Below are 19,360 nucleotides of genomic sequence, written 5' to 3'. Positions count from 1 at the left end.
AGAAACATCCACGTAATGGCAACAATATATAGAAATAAGTTCAGAGCATGTCCAATGCAAGTAGAAGCAGTGAGTGCAGTGGAAATACTGTGAATGAATGGAAGTGAGCTGATCTTGGTCTTGGGGTCTCAAAATGCTAAACAGGAAGGATGATAAGTCATTCCCTCATTTTAAACCAGTTTTTATTTCAAATGGCTGAGAAATTTCTCTGATGAATTTTGAATTGACTGTCATTATGCCTTATGCATCCTTTGTCTCCTGTGCTTACGATTTAAATGGTCTGAAGCAGCAATATACCCATGGAAATGAAATATCAAATTTAAATGATGTTTATGTCAAGTTCCATGAAAAAAGGAGAGGAAATTGAATGTTTTATTTAAAGAAAGGTACAATATTTTTCATTTAACATACTCTGATGATTCAGACAACATTGTATATAGAATACTATGTGAAGGTTATCAGACCCACCCACAACCAAATTATCATTATGGTGATAGAATGGCAAAGTTCTGTGTTCAGAGTTAAACAAAAAAATAAATGAGGAAATTGTCTTTTTTTCTATAACTTGCTGTCATTCAATTTGTTAGCTCCTTTCAATGCCAGATTCTGGCTAATCTGTTCTTGTCTTTACACATTTGTGCATGTTACCTCAAATTTCTTAATGTTTCTGACTCTGGAGAAGATACTTTTTTTGTTTTGAACAATCCTTTGTTTATTTTCCAGATGTTTTTTTATCCATTTAATTATCCTTACTGTGCCATGTTAGTTGGACTGCCTTTAAGACTGTTGTTATTTATATTTAAACTGTAATATCCAGTCAGCTTTGGGTGCTTTAAAGATTATGTAGTTTTTTGATTGTGACTTACTTTTCAGATACAGATGTTTTGGGTGCTGAGTCTTTACTTTCAAAATATCTATCTATCTTGTGCAACCATGTGAATGACATTCTTCCTTTGGCATCAAGTTTGACATCAAACAATAATAAACATTTTCCACACATAGCATCTATTCTAAAGGGTGACTTTGTTGGTAAGTAGCTTCTATTCATATATTTAGCTACTAATGGATTAGTGAGTAGTATTATGAAATGTAAAAATTTAGAGCAATGTTTGAGATTATTACTGGAACATAGTAGACAGTATACAAGGCCTGACAAAAAGTACAAGAGTTTTTGAATTACTAAAGAAACTTGAACTGTGGACTTCCTTTGTGATAAGTTTCATCAAAATCAGTCAATGCATTGTCAGTAGACTACAGATGTAGTCTTCTACTTGACTGAAAGGTGAAAACAGTGTAGCTTCCACACAGCTTAATGCAAAATGTTGTGCATAAATTCTTTGAGCTGTGAAAGCAACAGTTTGTGAGTTGACTCAAATGGTTTGTATTCTGAAAACAGTCACTGCTAACTGAACAGATAAGAAGATTACACAATTTTGCACTATCATTCTCATTTCTTTTACATTACACCCTTTGAACTGTTTAATTTTAACTAAACGTGGGTCATTGTAGGGACAAAAATTGAGGTCAAAAAACAATAAGGTAGTGATACACACGACATATAATTCCTTAGTAATGCAAGCAATTTCATATATTTTTGTGTGAGCTTCATAAATAAATGAAGGCTTCAGATACACATTACTTAGGTTTGATTGTCACATGTACTCTTCAAGTAAAATCTAGAAAAATCAACATTTCCTATAGTGTGTACAACATGTAGCTGGTATTTTCCTGTAACTCAATGTCATGAAGTAAGATTGGTGTGCTAGGAAATAGGGTTGGTTATCTTCAGTAGTAATATGCTATAGTGCACTATATGATAGCTTCTAATGACCTTTAACTTCAGTCTTCGTGGTTTAAATCTTTTTGGATTATTTAACTTACTATATATGAATGGTAGGCTGTGTTTATAGTAATTAATGTGCTGACTGGTATGACTGGCCTCTTTAAATCCAATGCAAAATGTATTTCTTTAGTTGAGTTTAAAATATCTTCAACTTCAGTGTGCTGAACCGAGTTTCAGGCACTTACTTGGACTTAACTCTGGATGTATGGAGCTTTGTTGAAGCTCAAACACCAGTAAAAATATATTTGTCAGTATGTACTTACTGAGCAGTAAAAAATGAAGATTTCAGTATAAAAATTTAGTTACTGCTTGGTTGAGAGAGTTAATGCTGAAATTTGTCAAAAGTTACTGGAACATGACATTAATGGATAATTTTCTGTATGTCAATATGCCAAATGATTGCCCATAATTTGCAGTTGTCGCGGGTCACCAATGTAGATCTGTACGGTTTAGGTTCAGTATAAATGACAATATACGGTATGAGAATACACTTTATTTACATCAACTGATACCTGATAAAACATGCATATCTGCTCTACATGAAAGGATAAAATGCAGTAAAACTTCACCGTCAACACCAGAGATGCTCCATTTTCCCTCTGGATCGAAAGCAAGGTTACACAACACAGTGTCCGCCAACCATAAAAGAATGTGGATGACGTAAACTTGGAACTAGAATGAGGGTTATTGATTCTGAGCAAATAATGCACAAAAATGTTCCTGAAATCAATTTTGACATCCATTTTATTGATTTGTTTACTCCTTTTGGGCAGCTATGTGACTGTGAGATATGCCCAGAAATTTTAATGTAACGTGTCAGTTATTCGTACTGCAGTAATTAGTGTCCGGATAACATACACCTTGAATGACATCCTGTGGGTGCATGACAGTTAGTGTGCTGTATAACCTACAAGTTGTCTACTACAAGTGTTGTGCTAAAGTAATGGAGCTCAAAAGTCAGTTTAACTGATCTTCATCTCACCATGTTACATCCTTATCATAACATTAGAGGTTGCCAACACATTGAATGTTCTTCATAAAATTAGAAACTGTCATATTGTGACATAATATTGGGGCTCACACTAGCTGCAAGATAATATATAAATTTATTCTGGTGGATCTGGTTCTTGGACATCACGGGACTACAGTTGTAGTAACACTACAATATTTCTTTATTTTCTTTTGAAACTCGTTGTATAATTAAGAAGTTTTTGGATTGTGTACTGCAATAGCTGTGTGCTGTTCAACAGATGTTCTTCTTCCGGAGCTTCTGGTGTGCCTTATCCTCCTCGAACTGGAAATGCCATTGCTTCTTCTGCATGTAAACTGGACACAGACATTAATACCATTACTAGATACACTTGATAAATTTAATCGGTTTACACCTGGGTTTGATAAAGAAGATGGAGAAGATCTGTCCTGGCCAGGAATAATTGGTATGCACTGTTACTTACTTTATAATGCAGGTGTTTAAGATAAATTTTTTATGACTAATTTATAATTCATTTTTATTTACAGTTCCAGAAAATTCTCTTACTGCACAGAGATGTCATGAGGATCTAGCTCTTATCAGAAAAGCTGACTTGGAAAACCATAATCGTGATGGTGGCTTATGGATTGTCATTGACAAAAAAGTGTATGATATTCAGGATTTTGGGTGAGTATGGAAAAAGTTCCTAGTAAACACATTTGTCTTCAATATCTGAAGAAGCTGTGAGAGTAGAGGAAAAAATGATGAAAACTAAAATAAATGGTCCTATGTGCTTTTAGTATCCACCATACTGTAGCATAACAACCTTGCAAAACAGAATAAGTTCAGTGAATAGTTTTCTTTATAGTACCTGATTTTCAATTAAGCTGTTACTTCATAACAGTATAAGAGAGATGTTTAGTTTTGAAATGTTAACATCGCCTATTTCAATGTTACTGCCCAGAAGAGAGATTGATCTGCAATCTGTTCCAACTTTTTAGAATTACTTTCTATAGACGGCCATAAAGTGTGATGTATTATATAAGAAAGTACAATGTATTTGCATAATACAGAAGTGCTTCTATGTAAACACTCAGAAACAATTGACTTGAGACACCTAACAGCATTCATGAAGCCTGGTGTGGCATTTTCAGAGATTAATAAACTTGCAAAACCGTCAGAAATAGATATGCTGTCTCCCAATGGTTTCATTATGCCATTCAGAGACTCGAATGATGTTTATAATAATGAAACATCCGTAGCCACTCAGGAAATGAAGAAATGTTTGGGTCTGCTGACACATACCAGTGTCGTAGTTTTCAACATTCCACACCGTTATGATCTGCCACTGTGGTCACCAAGAAATAAGTGCAGTAAACCAACAGTTCGAAAATATATGTGAACACTTCAGAAATGGTAGTATGATAAATGTAAATGGAATAGCATGCAGATTTTATACTGAGCATGGTTTACATTTAAATGGACTGGGTAAACATATAGTAATCAAGAAAGGGGTTTGTATAATAGTAAACAAGCCTACATACTAAATACACAGAAAATAATGTTAGGATGCGATCAACAATCTCGCCACAAAACTTATTTGGGAAGGGTGGAGACTGTGTTGGCAAAGTACAGTACAAAGTGAATTGCATTCAAACAGCACAAACCTCTCACTATCTTGTAATAACTCCATGATATTTTTGCATGACAGCATCAGATCTGTAAAAAATAAGGTAGATGATCCTAGTATTCTACTGAAAGAAAGAAAGACCTCAATTCTACATATTAATGAACATTGGCAAAATGAGAATCAATTATATTTGTACAAGCTATCAAGCTATTTTTGCGTATAACTAGTCTGAACAACTATGGTGGTACGTCGATATATGTTAGCAATGATCTTTCAGCAAAATACACTAATCTTGACATCAATAATTTCTGCATTGAGAGTCTATTTGAGGCAGTTGCTGTATTATTGTCAGGCTCCAAACTTATTGTAGTGTGTGAATACCGTATTCCTTGATGTCTTTACAGAGGTACAAGATGGAACACTCTCCCATTTGCAAAAATACAATTAACATAAAATTTTCAAGGTTGGGGATATTAATATTGACGCTAAGGTTACAATAACTAAACCCTTGCACTTGCTTAATGTCCTCCAGTTACACAATTTGTTTTGTGCAAGTAACAAGCCAACAAGATAATTTATCATCTCTTCACAATGTTGTAACAAATGCAGAAAGATATATGGATAAAAGAAGGCTCTTTAATTATGTGTGTCCTCCAGATCATGAAGTACTATGATTAAAATTGCTGGAAAAAATCACACAGACCAATGTGAACAACCAAAATACATTAGAATTGTTAATGATACTCATATCAGTGTTTCCAGATGACAGGTGTGCGATAGAATGGTTCAACTTCATGTCTCAATTTACAAATGTTGATGAAGCTTTTAGCAGCTTTGTCATTCTTGTTTCCAATATAGGTAATAAGTGCTATCCTAAAGTATTTAAAAGACATAAGGGGAAACCAAGAAAAAGTTATCATAGAAGTTTACAGTGATGGTTGACACTTGACCTCAAAAAATTAAGAACACAAGTCATCAGTCTCTACAACAGATCAAAGAACAGTGAAGAAGACAGGCTTCAGTACTTTCAACTGAAGAAGAGATACAGATTAGAAATTATATAACAGAAATAAATGGTAAATGATAACTATATCCAGCAAGTGCAAAACAAAGGCTGCTTGTAGATTTATCAAATCAGAACTGTGTAACACTAGTAGAGCCACTTGTGATACTACCAGTATCGCACTTGACGAAATGAATAAGTTCTTTATTAATTCAGATAACAAAGAACACCCAGCTCAATGAAATGAGAACCATAAGTCAGGCATTAATAAATAGGCATAAAAAATAAAGTTACTCATATCACACAACAAGCCTGAAACCTGTACATTCACTGATGTTGCAGTAGCTACAGCAAAATTCAGCAACTCGAAATCGCTAAACTTGTATAGCCTGTCAAATTTTGTTATTAAAAAGATAGTGGGCATTATATTGCAACTGCTTTGTGTACTAACAAATTCGATTTTGTATAAGTAGTTTTTTATGACCCAGTTAAAGATAACATTAGTTGTCCCTCTACGTAAACAAGAAGTCATGTGTTGATAACTACTATCCCATTTCTCTTGTACCAATACCTTTGAAAATAGAATGTTACATATATCAACTAATTTATAAACATTTCACCTGCTTTGGAACTCTGACACTCAGTATGGCATCAGGGAAAACTCATCAACAATGAAGGCTGTTGAAAATGTCGTTTAGGCAATAGTCATTTGTTGATGCCTTGCTAATTGACCTGAGCAAGGCAAGGCATTTGACTGTGATGATGATGTTTGGTTTGTGGGGCGCTCAACTGCGTGGTTATCAGCGCCCGTACAAGTATCCAATCTTTGCTCAGTCCAATTTCGCCACTGTCCTGGATGATGATGAAATGATGAGGACAACACAGACACCCAGTCATCTCGAGGCAGGTGAAAATCCCTGACCCCGCCGGGAATCGAACCCGGGACCCCGTGCTCGGGAAGCGAGAACGCTACCGCGAGACCACGAGCGGCGGACGGCATTTGACTGTGTGAGCCATCTGATTCTAATTGATAAACTGAGGTGCTATGGCATTCGAGATACAGAGCTCACTCTTATAGCATCGTGTCTCGACAATAAGAAGCAGAAGGTCCACTTTAACGATATGAGCTCTGGATTCCTATACGCTACAAGAGGCTTGCCCCAAGGATCTGTCCTGGGATCCTTATTGTTAATAATTCTCCACACAAGAACACCAGCACCACCTGCTTTAAAAGTGGCCATTTGGCAGTTGAAATACATCACCTCATGTAGTTTTCAATATACTCACACCCTATCATCAGTGATTGCCAACTTTCACTACAAATCATCAGTCCAGGTGACCTCCTTCTATGCTCTAAGGTTGCATGGCTGTGTTCCTGCAGCCACATTTATCTTTGACCCCTGCAGCATCCAGGGAGCAGAGTACACTTATGGGGAGGTGGTGTTGCCTAGAAATGAATTGCTGGGTTTTATGCTGCAGTGTGGGTTGTCTGCCTACTGTTACAATCTGTGATAATTGGCAACAACCCCTGTAATCAAACTGAGGAAGGGCGAACAGTCCTAAAACAATAAGTTCACATTTAGGAGGACAGAGGTGCAAATTTCTCTTTGACCTCCCAGATTTGATTTTTCTATGGTTTCCCCAAACCCTTAAAGCAAAAGCTGAGATGGTTCCATTGGACTATGCATGGTTTATTTCCTTCCCCAGTCTTCTGCAATCTGGGGTTATCCTCCTATAATGACCTCATCATTAACAGGACATCAAATCTTAATCTCCCTTACTTCCCTGTGATCAACACATTATTTCTGATGGCAGCTGGCTCTGGCAGCAGCATTTTTCCACAAATTGAGGCACTCATTTTATACCCTTGGCATAGTTCCATTTGAATAGCAGAGTGCCTGTGTGACCTTGAAGATGGATTTTCCCATATGGTGGACACTCGTTATCAGATGCACTGATGTTGTGTGTCTTACTCATTCTGTACTCCACTGTTTCATTAATAACTAGCACAAGTAGTGCTACGCCCAGTCATATGACATGCAAAACTCTTCCATTCACTATCGCAGTAGTAGTGCTCACTGTTTGACGTAGCAACAGTTTCTAATTAAGTTGTTTGTGAGTGTGTTTATTCAAACAAGGTGTGTGGCTATATAAGCTACATAAGTGTGGAGCTTTGTAGCTTGCAAATGACGTAATTCGTGGAATTTAAACCATATTTTAAGTATTCATATTTCTTTCTTTATCTATAAAGATGTATTTGAAAGGGAGAAACTTCTTTGATCTGTTAAAAGTATAATATGCACCTGCTAAAAAAATTGCCCCGTAGAAGCTTTCTTTAAATTTGAGAAAAAGTCACAGTAAAAATATTAAAACAAATAAATTAAAATGTGAAGTACATCAAATTTAATGATTCCCACCCCCCACTCTTCATAATCCAATGCACTCACTTCATCATCAACCAAAAATGACATAATTACTGAAAAAAATACTGCAATCTACCAAATGCTGCAGGGAATGTGAAAACTATTCCATAAGGTGTTGATGTGATCCTATAAAACATGCTATTCATTTATACCTGTAAATTCTAAGACCGTGTGTGTGTGCTCTGAAACTGGGTAGACACTTGAAGCCCATCAAGGCAGCCTGAACAGTGTAGCATTAGCAGAACCTGGGCATGAATTACTTACAAAATTCCCACTTCAGGCTCAAAATGTGAAGGGAAGCAATTTCTCAAGTATTATTTATTGAGGAAAAAGGGGGTTATAGGGAGTTCACAAGGGTGGGGTTATGTGAGATGGAAAGACAATAATAATGTTATTCGTGTACAATATGCAGATGTGATGGAATTGCTAGTTACAGATGCAGAGGCTTTGCTAGACATACTTTGCCACTGATTGAATGAATGGAACATTTTCTTAGCTCTCAAACTTCCATTTTTTAATTTTAATTTCGTTTTTATTTATTTACATGCTAGTTACATAAGTTAAACTAGCTAAGTAAGTAATGTAAACAGATCTTTTGATTTGTTACGTATGGAGCTGCAAAGAGAAATAAAATCAAATGTTTCCGAAATAACGCAAACTTCAATTATATTTAGTGTCTACCAAACTGATGTTTTGAGAATAGGTTGAGAAATGTCCAGGCATGTAAAAATGCATAGATTTTGGACAGAAAATCTGCTTCAGAGCTCACATACACATGAACAGTTTGTTTGTTTGTTTGTGTGTGTGTGTGTGAAGGGGTGTCTTCTAAGCAGTTGTCCATCTTTCTACATGTCTGTGTTTTGCTCAGCACCCCTTCTAACTGTTGAGTAGACATCTGGCTTTATACACATGTACATCTATACGGTGCGAGCCACGTTACAGGGTATGGCAGAGGATGATTCTGGTACCACTATAGGCTATTTCTTCCCTTCCCTGTTCCCTATGCAAATGGTAGATGGGAACAAAGACTATCAGTAAGCTTCTACATGTGTTCTGATTTTTCTGATTTTCTTGTTACGGTCAGTTGCGAGACATGTAGGAGGAAGTAGTATGTTGCTCTACTGTTACTATAACATACACTTTCAGAATTTTAACAGTCAGCTGCTCTGGAATACACGACGCCTTTCATTTAGAATCTGGGTCATTGCATTTATTGAGCTCTCTTGCTTACTAAATGAACTTGCTACAGAATGCACTTATATTTTATCTTGGATTTTACATCCATTCATATTAATTTTATAATTGATTTCAAGTGGATTAAGAACATTTGTGATAAAATAAAATTGTGTGCTACGATGAGTCTTATACATGGATCCCTGCCAATTCTTTGGTCATGAATTATCAGTGATGCAGACCCGTCGTTCTCAATGGATAAACTCAAAATTTCAACTTGTCACTTGTTTCCCTTCATAACTCCGAAGCTCTATAGAAGCTCTTGTGCTATGCTGCTTGAATACCAGCTCTGGAGAAAGGGTAAAGAGAAGAGGTTGATGTAACCACAGCCCCATGTCAATCAGAAATTTGTAGGTTTTCAGAAATATAATTACAATATGTGGATAATATAACTTATTGCTGCTTATTTCTTTGAAGTATTTTAGATGAATTGTTTTTCATTTTTGGTCTGTTTGTTGAATATATCAATTAATTTTAAATTTTATAGGTCTCTCTCTCAGTGTGGAAGCAACTTATTTACAAAATATTCTGGCCGTGATATTACTCAAGCAATTGATTCAGTGTGTCATTCGCAGTCAGCTAAGGAAGCCATTTCATCCTTCCTAATTGGTTATTACATGGAACCTGACCAGGAGTTACTGCAGGTTTTATAAGCATTTGATAAGCCTCATAATTTGACAATGCGTATTATTTTGCATCACCATCTTTATACAATCTATATTTTCAGGTTTCTGACATAAATAATGTTGTTTTACCATTGATGGATGTAGAAAGAAGCGTCGGGTATATCCTCGGTCTTCATGCCCACAGACTTTTCTTAAGCACACCACTGCAACCTGCAGAAGATGATGCTCAACGATGGCTTAATGCACCCTTTTTGAGAGCAGGACCGCAGGATTTGCGTCCTTCTAATCCATATGAGGAAGAAAAAGGAGAAGCGAGAAGCACTAGTTCTACAACTGTGACAACTCCCACAGAGTCTCATAATGTTTATTGTGGGCTGCCACATCACAATAAAGATCGAGCTTCTCACTTCCTACAAGCTCTTACAGAGAACAAACTCACGGTTTGTACTAATATTATTTACATTTTTTCCCTGTAAGTCTGACTTTGATATTGAAGTTTTGATGAAAATAAGTATATTATCATTTAGTCCATAACATAGGGACCAATCTTCATTACCTAGCTGAAAAAAATATAGTTTATGGATGAGAAACACTTTGTGGTATTTCTTTGAGGTACTGTTCACTATGTCGATTAATATTATCACTTTTAGGCTTTCTTTATTGTGTTGTGTACGTTATTTTGGTCAGAGCTTTCTATGTGCTAGTGATATAAATGATATGGTATTGTGTATGTTGAATTGGTTGTATTGCCATATGCTCTCTGAACTGTAGTTATAACATTGTCAGTCACTCAGAACTTGATTTGAAACTATACTTTGTAGGCTAAGTCTGCTATGACTGTTGAACTCAGTAGCTTAAGAACACACCGTATTCTGGAAACTGGTATGCTGTATTGTGTTAGTTTCATGAGGTACATATGAGAGATACTTATGTGGTAGGTACATATGAGAGATACGTATGTGGTGATGAGACTAATCTCTGAAATGTGTCATGCAAAATAGGTTCACCAGCATTTTACTCATTGCAGTATGTGATCTTATTTTCCCTATTAAATGGAAGTTAAGTCTGCTCATAGTGATACCAGGAGTTGATCTGCGATTATTTAAACTTAAGTCTTACTTTTGTACAAAGTAATAACAAAAGCATGTAGTACGGTTTCTCTTATGAATAATGATTGTAAACTCTCACTTAGTTGTAAAATTATGTTAATTATAAATCATATTTTGCTCATAGAAACCCAGACAAAAAAGTGGAAGAAGTAATTGTCAGTTAAAGACATAATATCTGTAAATGAATCCATGATCATGTTATGGCAGTTTATTAGTGAAGGTCTAGCTTGATCACGTAAAATGTACAGTTCACAATTACCAGTTTTGACCATTACCATCTGCAGGTCTGTTAAAAATAGAATTAAACTGTGGAGTAACAACCTAAGTTCAGTTAGCTGAAGCAATTCCTACAACAATAAAATATATACTAATGAGATTAACATACAAGTATACCATAAAAATATTTTGATGTGTCAACATCATACGACACATCTAGGTACATAATAAGTGCTGGTAATGGCCCGAGTGCATTCTGTATGTATACAAATAACTTGAAGCCAGACGAGGACACTAATGCTACACGAGTAACCAGTATTATGAATTGAGTAATTAAAGTACAATATACAAGTCATAATTGAAAGTATTACATATGACAAAACGAGTGTGTGACAATAAAACATGAACTGACATTCAATATGTGGAAGTAAAATCCATACTTAAATTCCACATGAAATGTGTAAAAAGTAATAATAGGAAGCTCCTAGTCCAACATATTAAATAACACAAAACAGTGTAAGATTCAGAATAAAAAGGTTAGAAGTACACTATGTGATCAAAAGTATCCGGACACAACCAAAAACACACGTTTTTCATATTTCGTGCATTGTGCTGCCACCTACTGCCAGGTAATTCATATCAGTGGCCTCAGTAGTCATTAGACATCGTGAGAGAGCAGAATGGGGTGCTCCGCAGAATTCGCGGACTTCAAACACGGTCAGGTGATTGGGTGTCACTTGTGTCATACATCCATACCTGAGGTTTCCACACTCCAAAACATCCTCAGGTCCACTGTTTTTGATGTGATAGTGAAGTGGAAATGTGAAGAGACATATACAGCACAAAAGCATACAGGCTGATCTCATCTGTTAACTGACAAAGACAGCCGACAGTTGAAGAGGGTCGTAATGTGTAATAGGCAGATATCTATCCAGACTGTCTTGTAGGAATTCCAAAGTGCATCAGGAGCCACTGCAAGTACTATGACAGTTAGGTGGGGAGTGAGAAAATTTGGAATTCATGGTCGAGCAGCTGCTCATAAGCCACACATCACGCCAGTAAATGCTAAACGACGCCTCGCTTATGTAAGGAGAGTAAGCGTTGGTTAACTGAACAGTGGAAAGACATTGTGTGAAGTGATGAATCACGGTACACAATGTGGCGATCCGATGGCAAGGTGTGAGTATGGCGAATGCCCAGTGAACGTCATCTGCCAGCGTGTGTAGTGCCAACACTAAAATTCGGAGGCGCTTGTATTATGCTGTGGTCATGTTTTTCATGGAGGGGGCTTGCACCCCTTGTTGTTTTGCATGGCACTATCACAGTACAGGACTAGACTGATGTTTTAAGCACCTTCTTGCTTCCCCCTGTTGAAGAGCAATTTGGGGACGATGATTACATCTTTCAACACAATCAAGCACCTGTTCATAATGCATGGCCTGTGGCAGAGTGGTTACATGACAATAGCATCCCAGTAATAGACTGGCCTGCACAGAGTCGTGTTCTGAATCCTATAGAACACTTTTGGGATGTTTTGGAATGCCGACTTCGTGCCAGGCCTCACCGACTGACATTGTTACCTCTCCTTAGTGCAGCACTGTGTGAAGAATGGGCTGCCATTCTCCAAGAAACCTTCAAGCACCTAGTTGAACGTATGTCTGTAAGAGTGGAAGCTGTTGAAAAAGCTAATGTTGGGCCAACACCATATTGAAGGGAGGCCGCCATGAACTTGTAAGTAATTTTCAGTCAAGTGTCCAGTACTTTTGATCACATGTACAAGGTGCGTTCCATAAGTAATGTGACCAAATTCATAAAAAATCATTTATTGAATATATTCCTACAAGTAATCAAAAATTTTCAAAATAGCACCCTCTTGCATCGATAGACTTCTGGAGGCAGTGTTTCCATGCTTGGAAGGCATCCTGGAATGCCTTTTCCGGAATGTCCTTTAGAGCTGATGTAACATGTGCCTGGATGCTTTCAATCGTGTCCCAATGTTTTCCTTTCATGACTCCTTTTAACCAAGGAAAGAAAAAAAAGTTAGCAAGAGCCAGGTCAGGACTGTAGGGAGGCTGGGGAACCAATGGGGTCTTGGTCCTGGCCAGAAAGTCGAAGACAATGAAGGCCCTGTGACTCGGCGCGCTGTTGTGGTGAACTTTCCACATGTCCTTGATGTCGCTTCGGCAGTGCGAGACACTCCTTTTTCAGTGTTTTGAGCACTTCCAAGCTGAAAACTGAGTTCACTGTAGTACTGGTAGGAACGAATTTGTGGTGGGCAATGCCTTTGATCTCAAAGAAGACAATGAGCATGGTTTTGATCCTGGACTTGCTCATGCGTGCCTTCTTGGGATGGGGCGACGATGGGGTTTGCCACTCTGTATTCTGCCTTTTTGTCTCACGGTCATACTAAAAAATCCATGACTCATCACCAGTGATAACTGAGTTTAAAAAATGAGGACCATTTTCACACATTTCCAATATTTCTCGGCACTGAAGCACTCGCATGTGCTTGTTTCGCCGGTCAACACTTTTGGGATGAGTTTTGCACACACCTTTCTCATGTTCAAATCTTGCGTTACAAGGCAGATCACGGTTGTTTTTGACATGTTTAGAGTTTGAGCTATCAATTGAAGGATCAGCCGTCTGTCAGAGTTCAATCAATCGTGCACATGCGTCACATTATCGTCGACTCGTGCGGTTGATGGCTGTCCACTGCGAGGTTCATCAGTGATCTCCTCTTGGCCCTCCATGAATGACTTGTGCCATTGGAAATCATGTGATTTGGACAAGCAATCAGTCCCAAAGGCATGGTGAAGTAATGGAAACGTTTCGGTGGCGGACTTCCCAAGTTAAACAAAAAATTTGATAGCGTACCATTGCTTTACAGAATGATCCATTGTGCCGTGTTACGTAAACTCAAAACGGGGTGGAGGGAAATGCATGTCTTGACCCTCTGGCAGCTCGAAGCCGAATGAGACAAAGAGCGTTTTGAAGCTAACACCCCCCTCCACTTAGCCCAGCTGGTTAAAACACGCTGTGGTGTACCATTGGTGCAGAAAAAAATTGGTCGCATTAATTATGGAACGCACTCTGTACAAGGTGAAAATTTCCAGTGAAACAATTAAACATAAATGAAAATTATAAGATAATTAACAAGGCGAAGACTATTAATTAAAATCTCACTAGTTGACGACACATTCAGAGTGGAATCTCAGCAGCAATGCCTTGTGGTTTCTCTCTAAGAAGTTTTTGTTTTCCTGTCACAGAACTTGCAGAAGAAGGTCTAGTCTCTTTGCTGCTGGTCAGTGCACACAACCCCATGCCGAGCTGCTGTGGCATGCAAAACTGCCCAAACTAGCAGGTTTCTGAATATATCAAAATAAGCTTTCAACTTAAACTTATTCTGTTCATTCAGAAGTAATCCCAAATGACATTTTCTGTGTTTGTAAATTTCCATTTCCTCCAGTAGGGTCAATAATTGTCCTAAAATGAGTCTTGAAACTTCTTCCTGTCCAACCAATCTAAAGCTTTTCAGTCTTGGCAGTTGATGCTGTAGACACCAGATTCTAAATATCTGGAGACAAATAGTAGACAGAAAATAGGAAGTGAGACACCAATTTTTGGGCAGGATAGTCACACTCATGAACATAAAAATACAGATAATGAAATGAATCTTCTGAATAAGTGTCTATATTTTAGTAATACTCCGAAATTGATCCCAGACATTTAAAAAAATCTAGAAGTAAAAGTTGCACGTTACGTAGCCAAAATCAATAAATTTAAACAAAAGGACATAGCAGCAAAAGCTAACAAACATATGCCCAAAGCAATCTGTTATAAACATAATAATGCAAAACATATAAAAGCACTTAAAAGTCTGAATCACAAATTAAAAATGGAAAGGACTGTAGTTACGAGAACTGACAAAGGGAATGCTGCTGTCATATTTTGCAATTATGACTAGATAAAAAAAAATAAAAAAATAAAAAAAAAGAAACTGAAAAATTCCTTGCAAATAATAACATAGATGAGAACAAGAGAAATCCTGTGATAAATTGCAGTCAGAAATAAGGAAAAAATTGAAAACAGTAGCTTTTTGTTTACAAATGAGGAAGAGAATTGTAGATTAAAAATGATGAATCTGTATATTTCAGTGCCTTGGTTACAAATTAAATTGCAAAAGGGTGAGTGGGTGGGGAACCAGTCACGCCAATTATTAACAGTATTTCGTATCCCAATTATATAGTTAACCAAGAATGCAACCTAAGACTGAAGGCAGTATATACTTAGAAAAACAGTTTGCATAGAAAAACAGTACTATCAGCAAACCTCAAGTATATATTGCTGACATATGAAGTTCACATTTTATTATTTTGTTTACTAATAGCTGCTCACAAGGTTGCAGATGACATGATGCTCACTGAGTAAAAGACGGCAACAAAAAAAAAAGCACACAGAAAATATGTCGCAAACAGTGACAATAATTTCTTAAAACATGCTGTAACATACAATAAATGAGGTAGTATGAAAGTATCCATAGAAAACTATATATTCAAAAAACGAATAGTAAAAATGTAATAATGTGCTACTGTGTTTGTATAACCATGCTATTTTCTGCATGTTTTAGATTAAAAACCCCACTGATGATGGTCATATTTGTCACCAAAACTAGTTTGGGAGAATAAAGAAATAAACGAATAACAAGGTGTGTTGCATCAAGGCGGACTCAATTTGCTGAAAGATGGAAGACATAAGATTAGTGTGTTTAGGAAGCAATGGCTACTGAGATGATTATAACTGCGAAATGCTGTCACTCTAAAAAGCATAAATGGGCATCCTTTAGAGCCTTGATCAACAGGATGCTAAAACTACCACCCACTCATAACAATGAAGTGGAAGAATTGAATTTAGCTGGGACAGATGGATATAAGGAATGTGATGTAATGAACCCTCATAACAAACTCAAGTCAAAAATACATGACAAGAAGGAGAAATAGATCCAGAGGGCAAGAGGTTTGTTGCTATGTCATACAATGGTGCATTTTCGGACAGTATTGCACATGCCTTCAGTAAAATGAAAGCAAAAATTTCATTTGAAATTAAAGGTATAGTTGGTTCTAGGCAACACCACAAAGTTAATAACAATAACAACAACAACGACAACAACAACAAATAATATTTAGAATCTGGTAACTGCAGGACCAGCTATCAAGACTGTGAAAAGTTTTATTCAGATATGAAGGAATTTCAAGATTTGTGTTAGAGAACACATGTGGAGCCAAAATAAGAGCATTTTTGGTATACATTTGGATAAAGAAAATTATAAGGCAGGAAATATAGAGGATAATATGGAAGTCTTGCATAAGGCGCAAAAAGGACAATTATTGAACCCATTGGAAAGAATGGAACTTTACCTACATAGAAAACAGTGACTGGGGTTACTGCTAAATTAACACAATGAGTTTTAACTTGAATGCATATTTTGATGTATTGAGAAACCTGCTAGTTTGAGCAGTGTCATGTACCACAGCCGCTTGGCATGGGGTTGTGTGTATCTTGCGCTAGCTTTGAGGAGACAGCTTTTTTCTACAAGCTCCACCTCAGGAAAACAAAAACTTCTTAGACAAAAACCACGAGGCAGCGTCACTGAAATTTCACCTCGATTGTGTAATTGATTTTTGAGATTATGAATAAAATCTTTGTCTTGTTACTTATCCTACACTTAATGATTATATTTAACAGTTTTGTTGTGATGAAAGGTTTCAATTTATAGATGTTACTTTTAAACTTATTATTCTGAATTTTATACTATTTTGTGTTATTTACTTTGCCAGCTAGGAGCTCCATATTATTACTCTTTACACATTTTACGTGGATTTTAAATATGAGTTTTATTTCCACATATTGTAAATTAGTTCATGTTTTATTGTCACACACTCATTTTGCAATGTTAAGTAATTTTAATTAATGACCATGCGTATTATAAATTAACAACTGAATTTATGATACTGGTTACTCACGTACCCTAGTATTAGTGTCCTCTACTGACCACAGTTACTGATATAAATACAGGATGCAACCGGGCCATTACTGGCACTAATTATGTACCCAGATATTGCTTCAGGTTGTTATACCACAGTTTTTCTATTTGTAACAGATCTGAAGATGGCAATGGCCAAAACTGGTGATGGTGCATTCTAAAATTCATGTGGTCAAAACAAACCTTTATAAATAAAGTAATTATCACTTTATCAGGTTCTTGAATTCCTGTGGACATCATGCAGAGACTCTGGTGTTGATATGGTAGTGGCATAACTTCAGTTTAGAACTTATACAATGATGAAATAAATTATTCAAGAACTGCTAATGAAATAAATAAATACAAGTATTAAAATGTAGATAACATTATGATATTTATATCATTTAAAATCAAAAATCATCTTGGGGAAAAAATGGGATGTTCTAATTAATTCTTTCTTCATTTCCTTAAAGACTCTACCAATAAGAACTTATTTGAGTTAGTAACACTATCATTCAACTTAATTCCCACTGTAAAGTTCCCCACTAGGGTAGCTAATTGCTCACAAACAGCCATTGATAATATCTTTATACAAAAGTCCTAACAAAATTATATTACAAAACCAATAGTCAATGGCCTCTCAGATCATGACATGCAGATCCTTCTGTTACATGTTAACACTGGACAGGATATAAAATCTGTTAAATCTGAGCTCAAGAGGGTAATCAATAAGCCAAAGATTGATTATTTTGGGACACTCCTCAGAGACATTCACTGGACTGATGTTTACAGTGCTCAGGGCATGAATGAAAAATATAGAACTTTCGGTAATAAAGTGCTTACCTTATTCGAACACTGTTTTCCCCAAAAACTTACCAAGGTTGGAGCTAAGTCTACAAAGAAGCTGCGGATTACTCAAGGAATAGGGGCATCTTGTAAAACAAAAAGAAAACTGTATCTGTCAATCCGAAACAGTTCCAATGTTGTGCTATAGCACATTGCAAGAAATACTGCAAAATATTAAAGACTGTAATATGGACATCAAAGCAAATATATTACAAGGAAAAGATAGTCATATCAGATAACAAAATAAAGACAATATGGGATATAGTGAAGGAGGAGACTGGTAGAACCAGACATGAGAAGGGACAAATAGCATTAAGAGTAAATGATACATTGGTGACAGATGTGTATAATGTTGCAGAACTTTTTAACAAACATTTCATAACTGTTACTGAAAAGATGGAGTTGTCAGGTTCTGTAGATGCTGCTATGGAATACCTCAGACCAGACATTTCAAGTAACTTCCATAGTATGAATTTGACCCTCACTACCCCAGCAGTAATAATATCCACCATAAAATCTTTAAAATCAAAAACATCTAGTGGGTATGATGAAATATCAACAAAGCTAATTAAAGAATGTGATTCTGAGTTAAGTAACATATTAAGCTATCTGTGTAACCAGTCATTTATCAGTGGAATATTTCCTGAATGGTTAAAATATGCTGAAGTTAAGCCACTGTTTAAGAAGGAAGATAAAGAAATAGCATCAAATTTCCGTCCAATTTCACTTTTACCTGCATTCTCAAGAATTTTAGAAAAAGTAATGTACAATTGGCTTTATAACCATCTTATCTCAAATAACATACTGTCAAAGTCACAGTTCAGATTTCTAAAGGGTTCTGATATCTAGAAGGCTATCTACACTTACAGTGAAAATGTGCTTAATTCCTTAGATAAAAAATTGCAGGCAACTGGTATATTTTGTGATGTGTCAAAGGCATTTGACTGTGTAAATCACAATATCCTTTTAAGTAAATTAGAATATTATAGTGTTATAACCTTTAATCACTACTAAAGTGCGTGGAGATACAAAAGTAGAAACACTAGCGGGTTACATGTAACTAACTCCGTATCTGTCATTCGACTGCCGGGCCGTTCATAACCAGGTGGCGCTCCCGCGCTCGGCCGAGCTGCGGAGCGCCTCTATCGCCGTGTTCGCGTACTAACGTAGCGGCACTTTTGAATGTCGTGGCACTGTCACAACACTTTTCCCCCCTTGAAAAAAAAACGCTCACTTTCGTGGAGACACGGACAATGCGGAGACATCCATGGCCTCTTGGGAGGTCCCGAGAAGATCCCGCGGAGAAACACGAGAGTATGGTCGAAAATGTCCAGGACGGAAGCTGGCGCGTGGAACGTGCCTCCTGGACGAGATGATGGGTGAAAACTCCGGAGCAGCATCCATAGGTGTCGTGGACCTGGGGGTGTGCTCCAGCGAGATGG

The 19,360-nt window shown here is 36.8% G+C and overlaps 1 protein-coding gene across 1 annotated transcript in view; it reads left to right on the top strand.

Annotated features, from left to right (window-relative positions):
• The window catches only part of LOC126469882 (E3 ubiquitin-protein ligase HERC2), an 846,528-nt gene that overhangs the window by 269,989 nt on the left and 557,179 nt on the right, over positions 1 to 19,360 (top strand). The window contains exons 22-26 of the mRNA XM_050097213.1: positions 874 to 1,029; positions 3,094 to 3,279; positions 3,362 to 3,500; positions 9,590 to 9,746; positions 9,830 to 10,168. Coding sequence (XP_049953170.1) covers positions 874 to 1,029; positions 3,094 to 3,279; positions 3,362 to 3,500; positions 9,590 to 9,746; positions 9,830 to 10,168 — 977 coding nt within the window. The remainder of the gene's footprint in view (positions 1 to 873; positions 1,030 to 3,093; positions 3,280 to 3,361; positions 3,501 to 9,589; positions 9,747 to 9,829; positions 10,169 to 19,360) is intronic.

This window comes from Schistocerca serialis, chromosome 3, assembly GCF_023864345.2.
Source record: "Schistocerca serialis cubense isolate TAMUIC-IGC-003099 chromosome 3, iqSchSeri2.2, whole genome shotgun sequence".
NCBI lineage: Eukaryota > Metazoa > Arthropoda > Insecta > Orthoptera > Acrididae > Schistocerca > Schistocerca serialis.
Note: the sequence above shows the minus strand (reverse complement) of the source record. Positions and strands in the feature narration are given on the sequence as shown.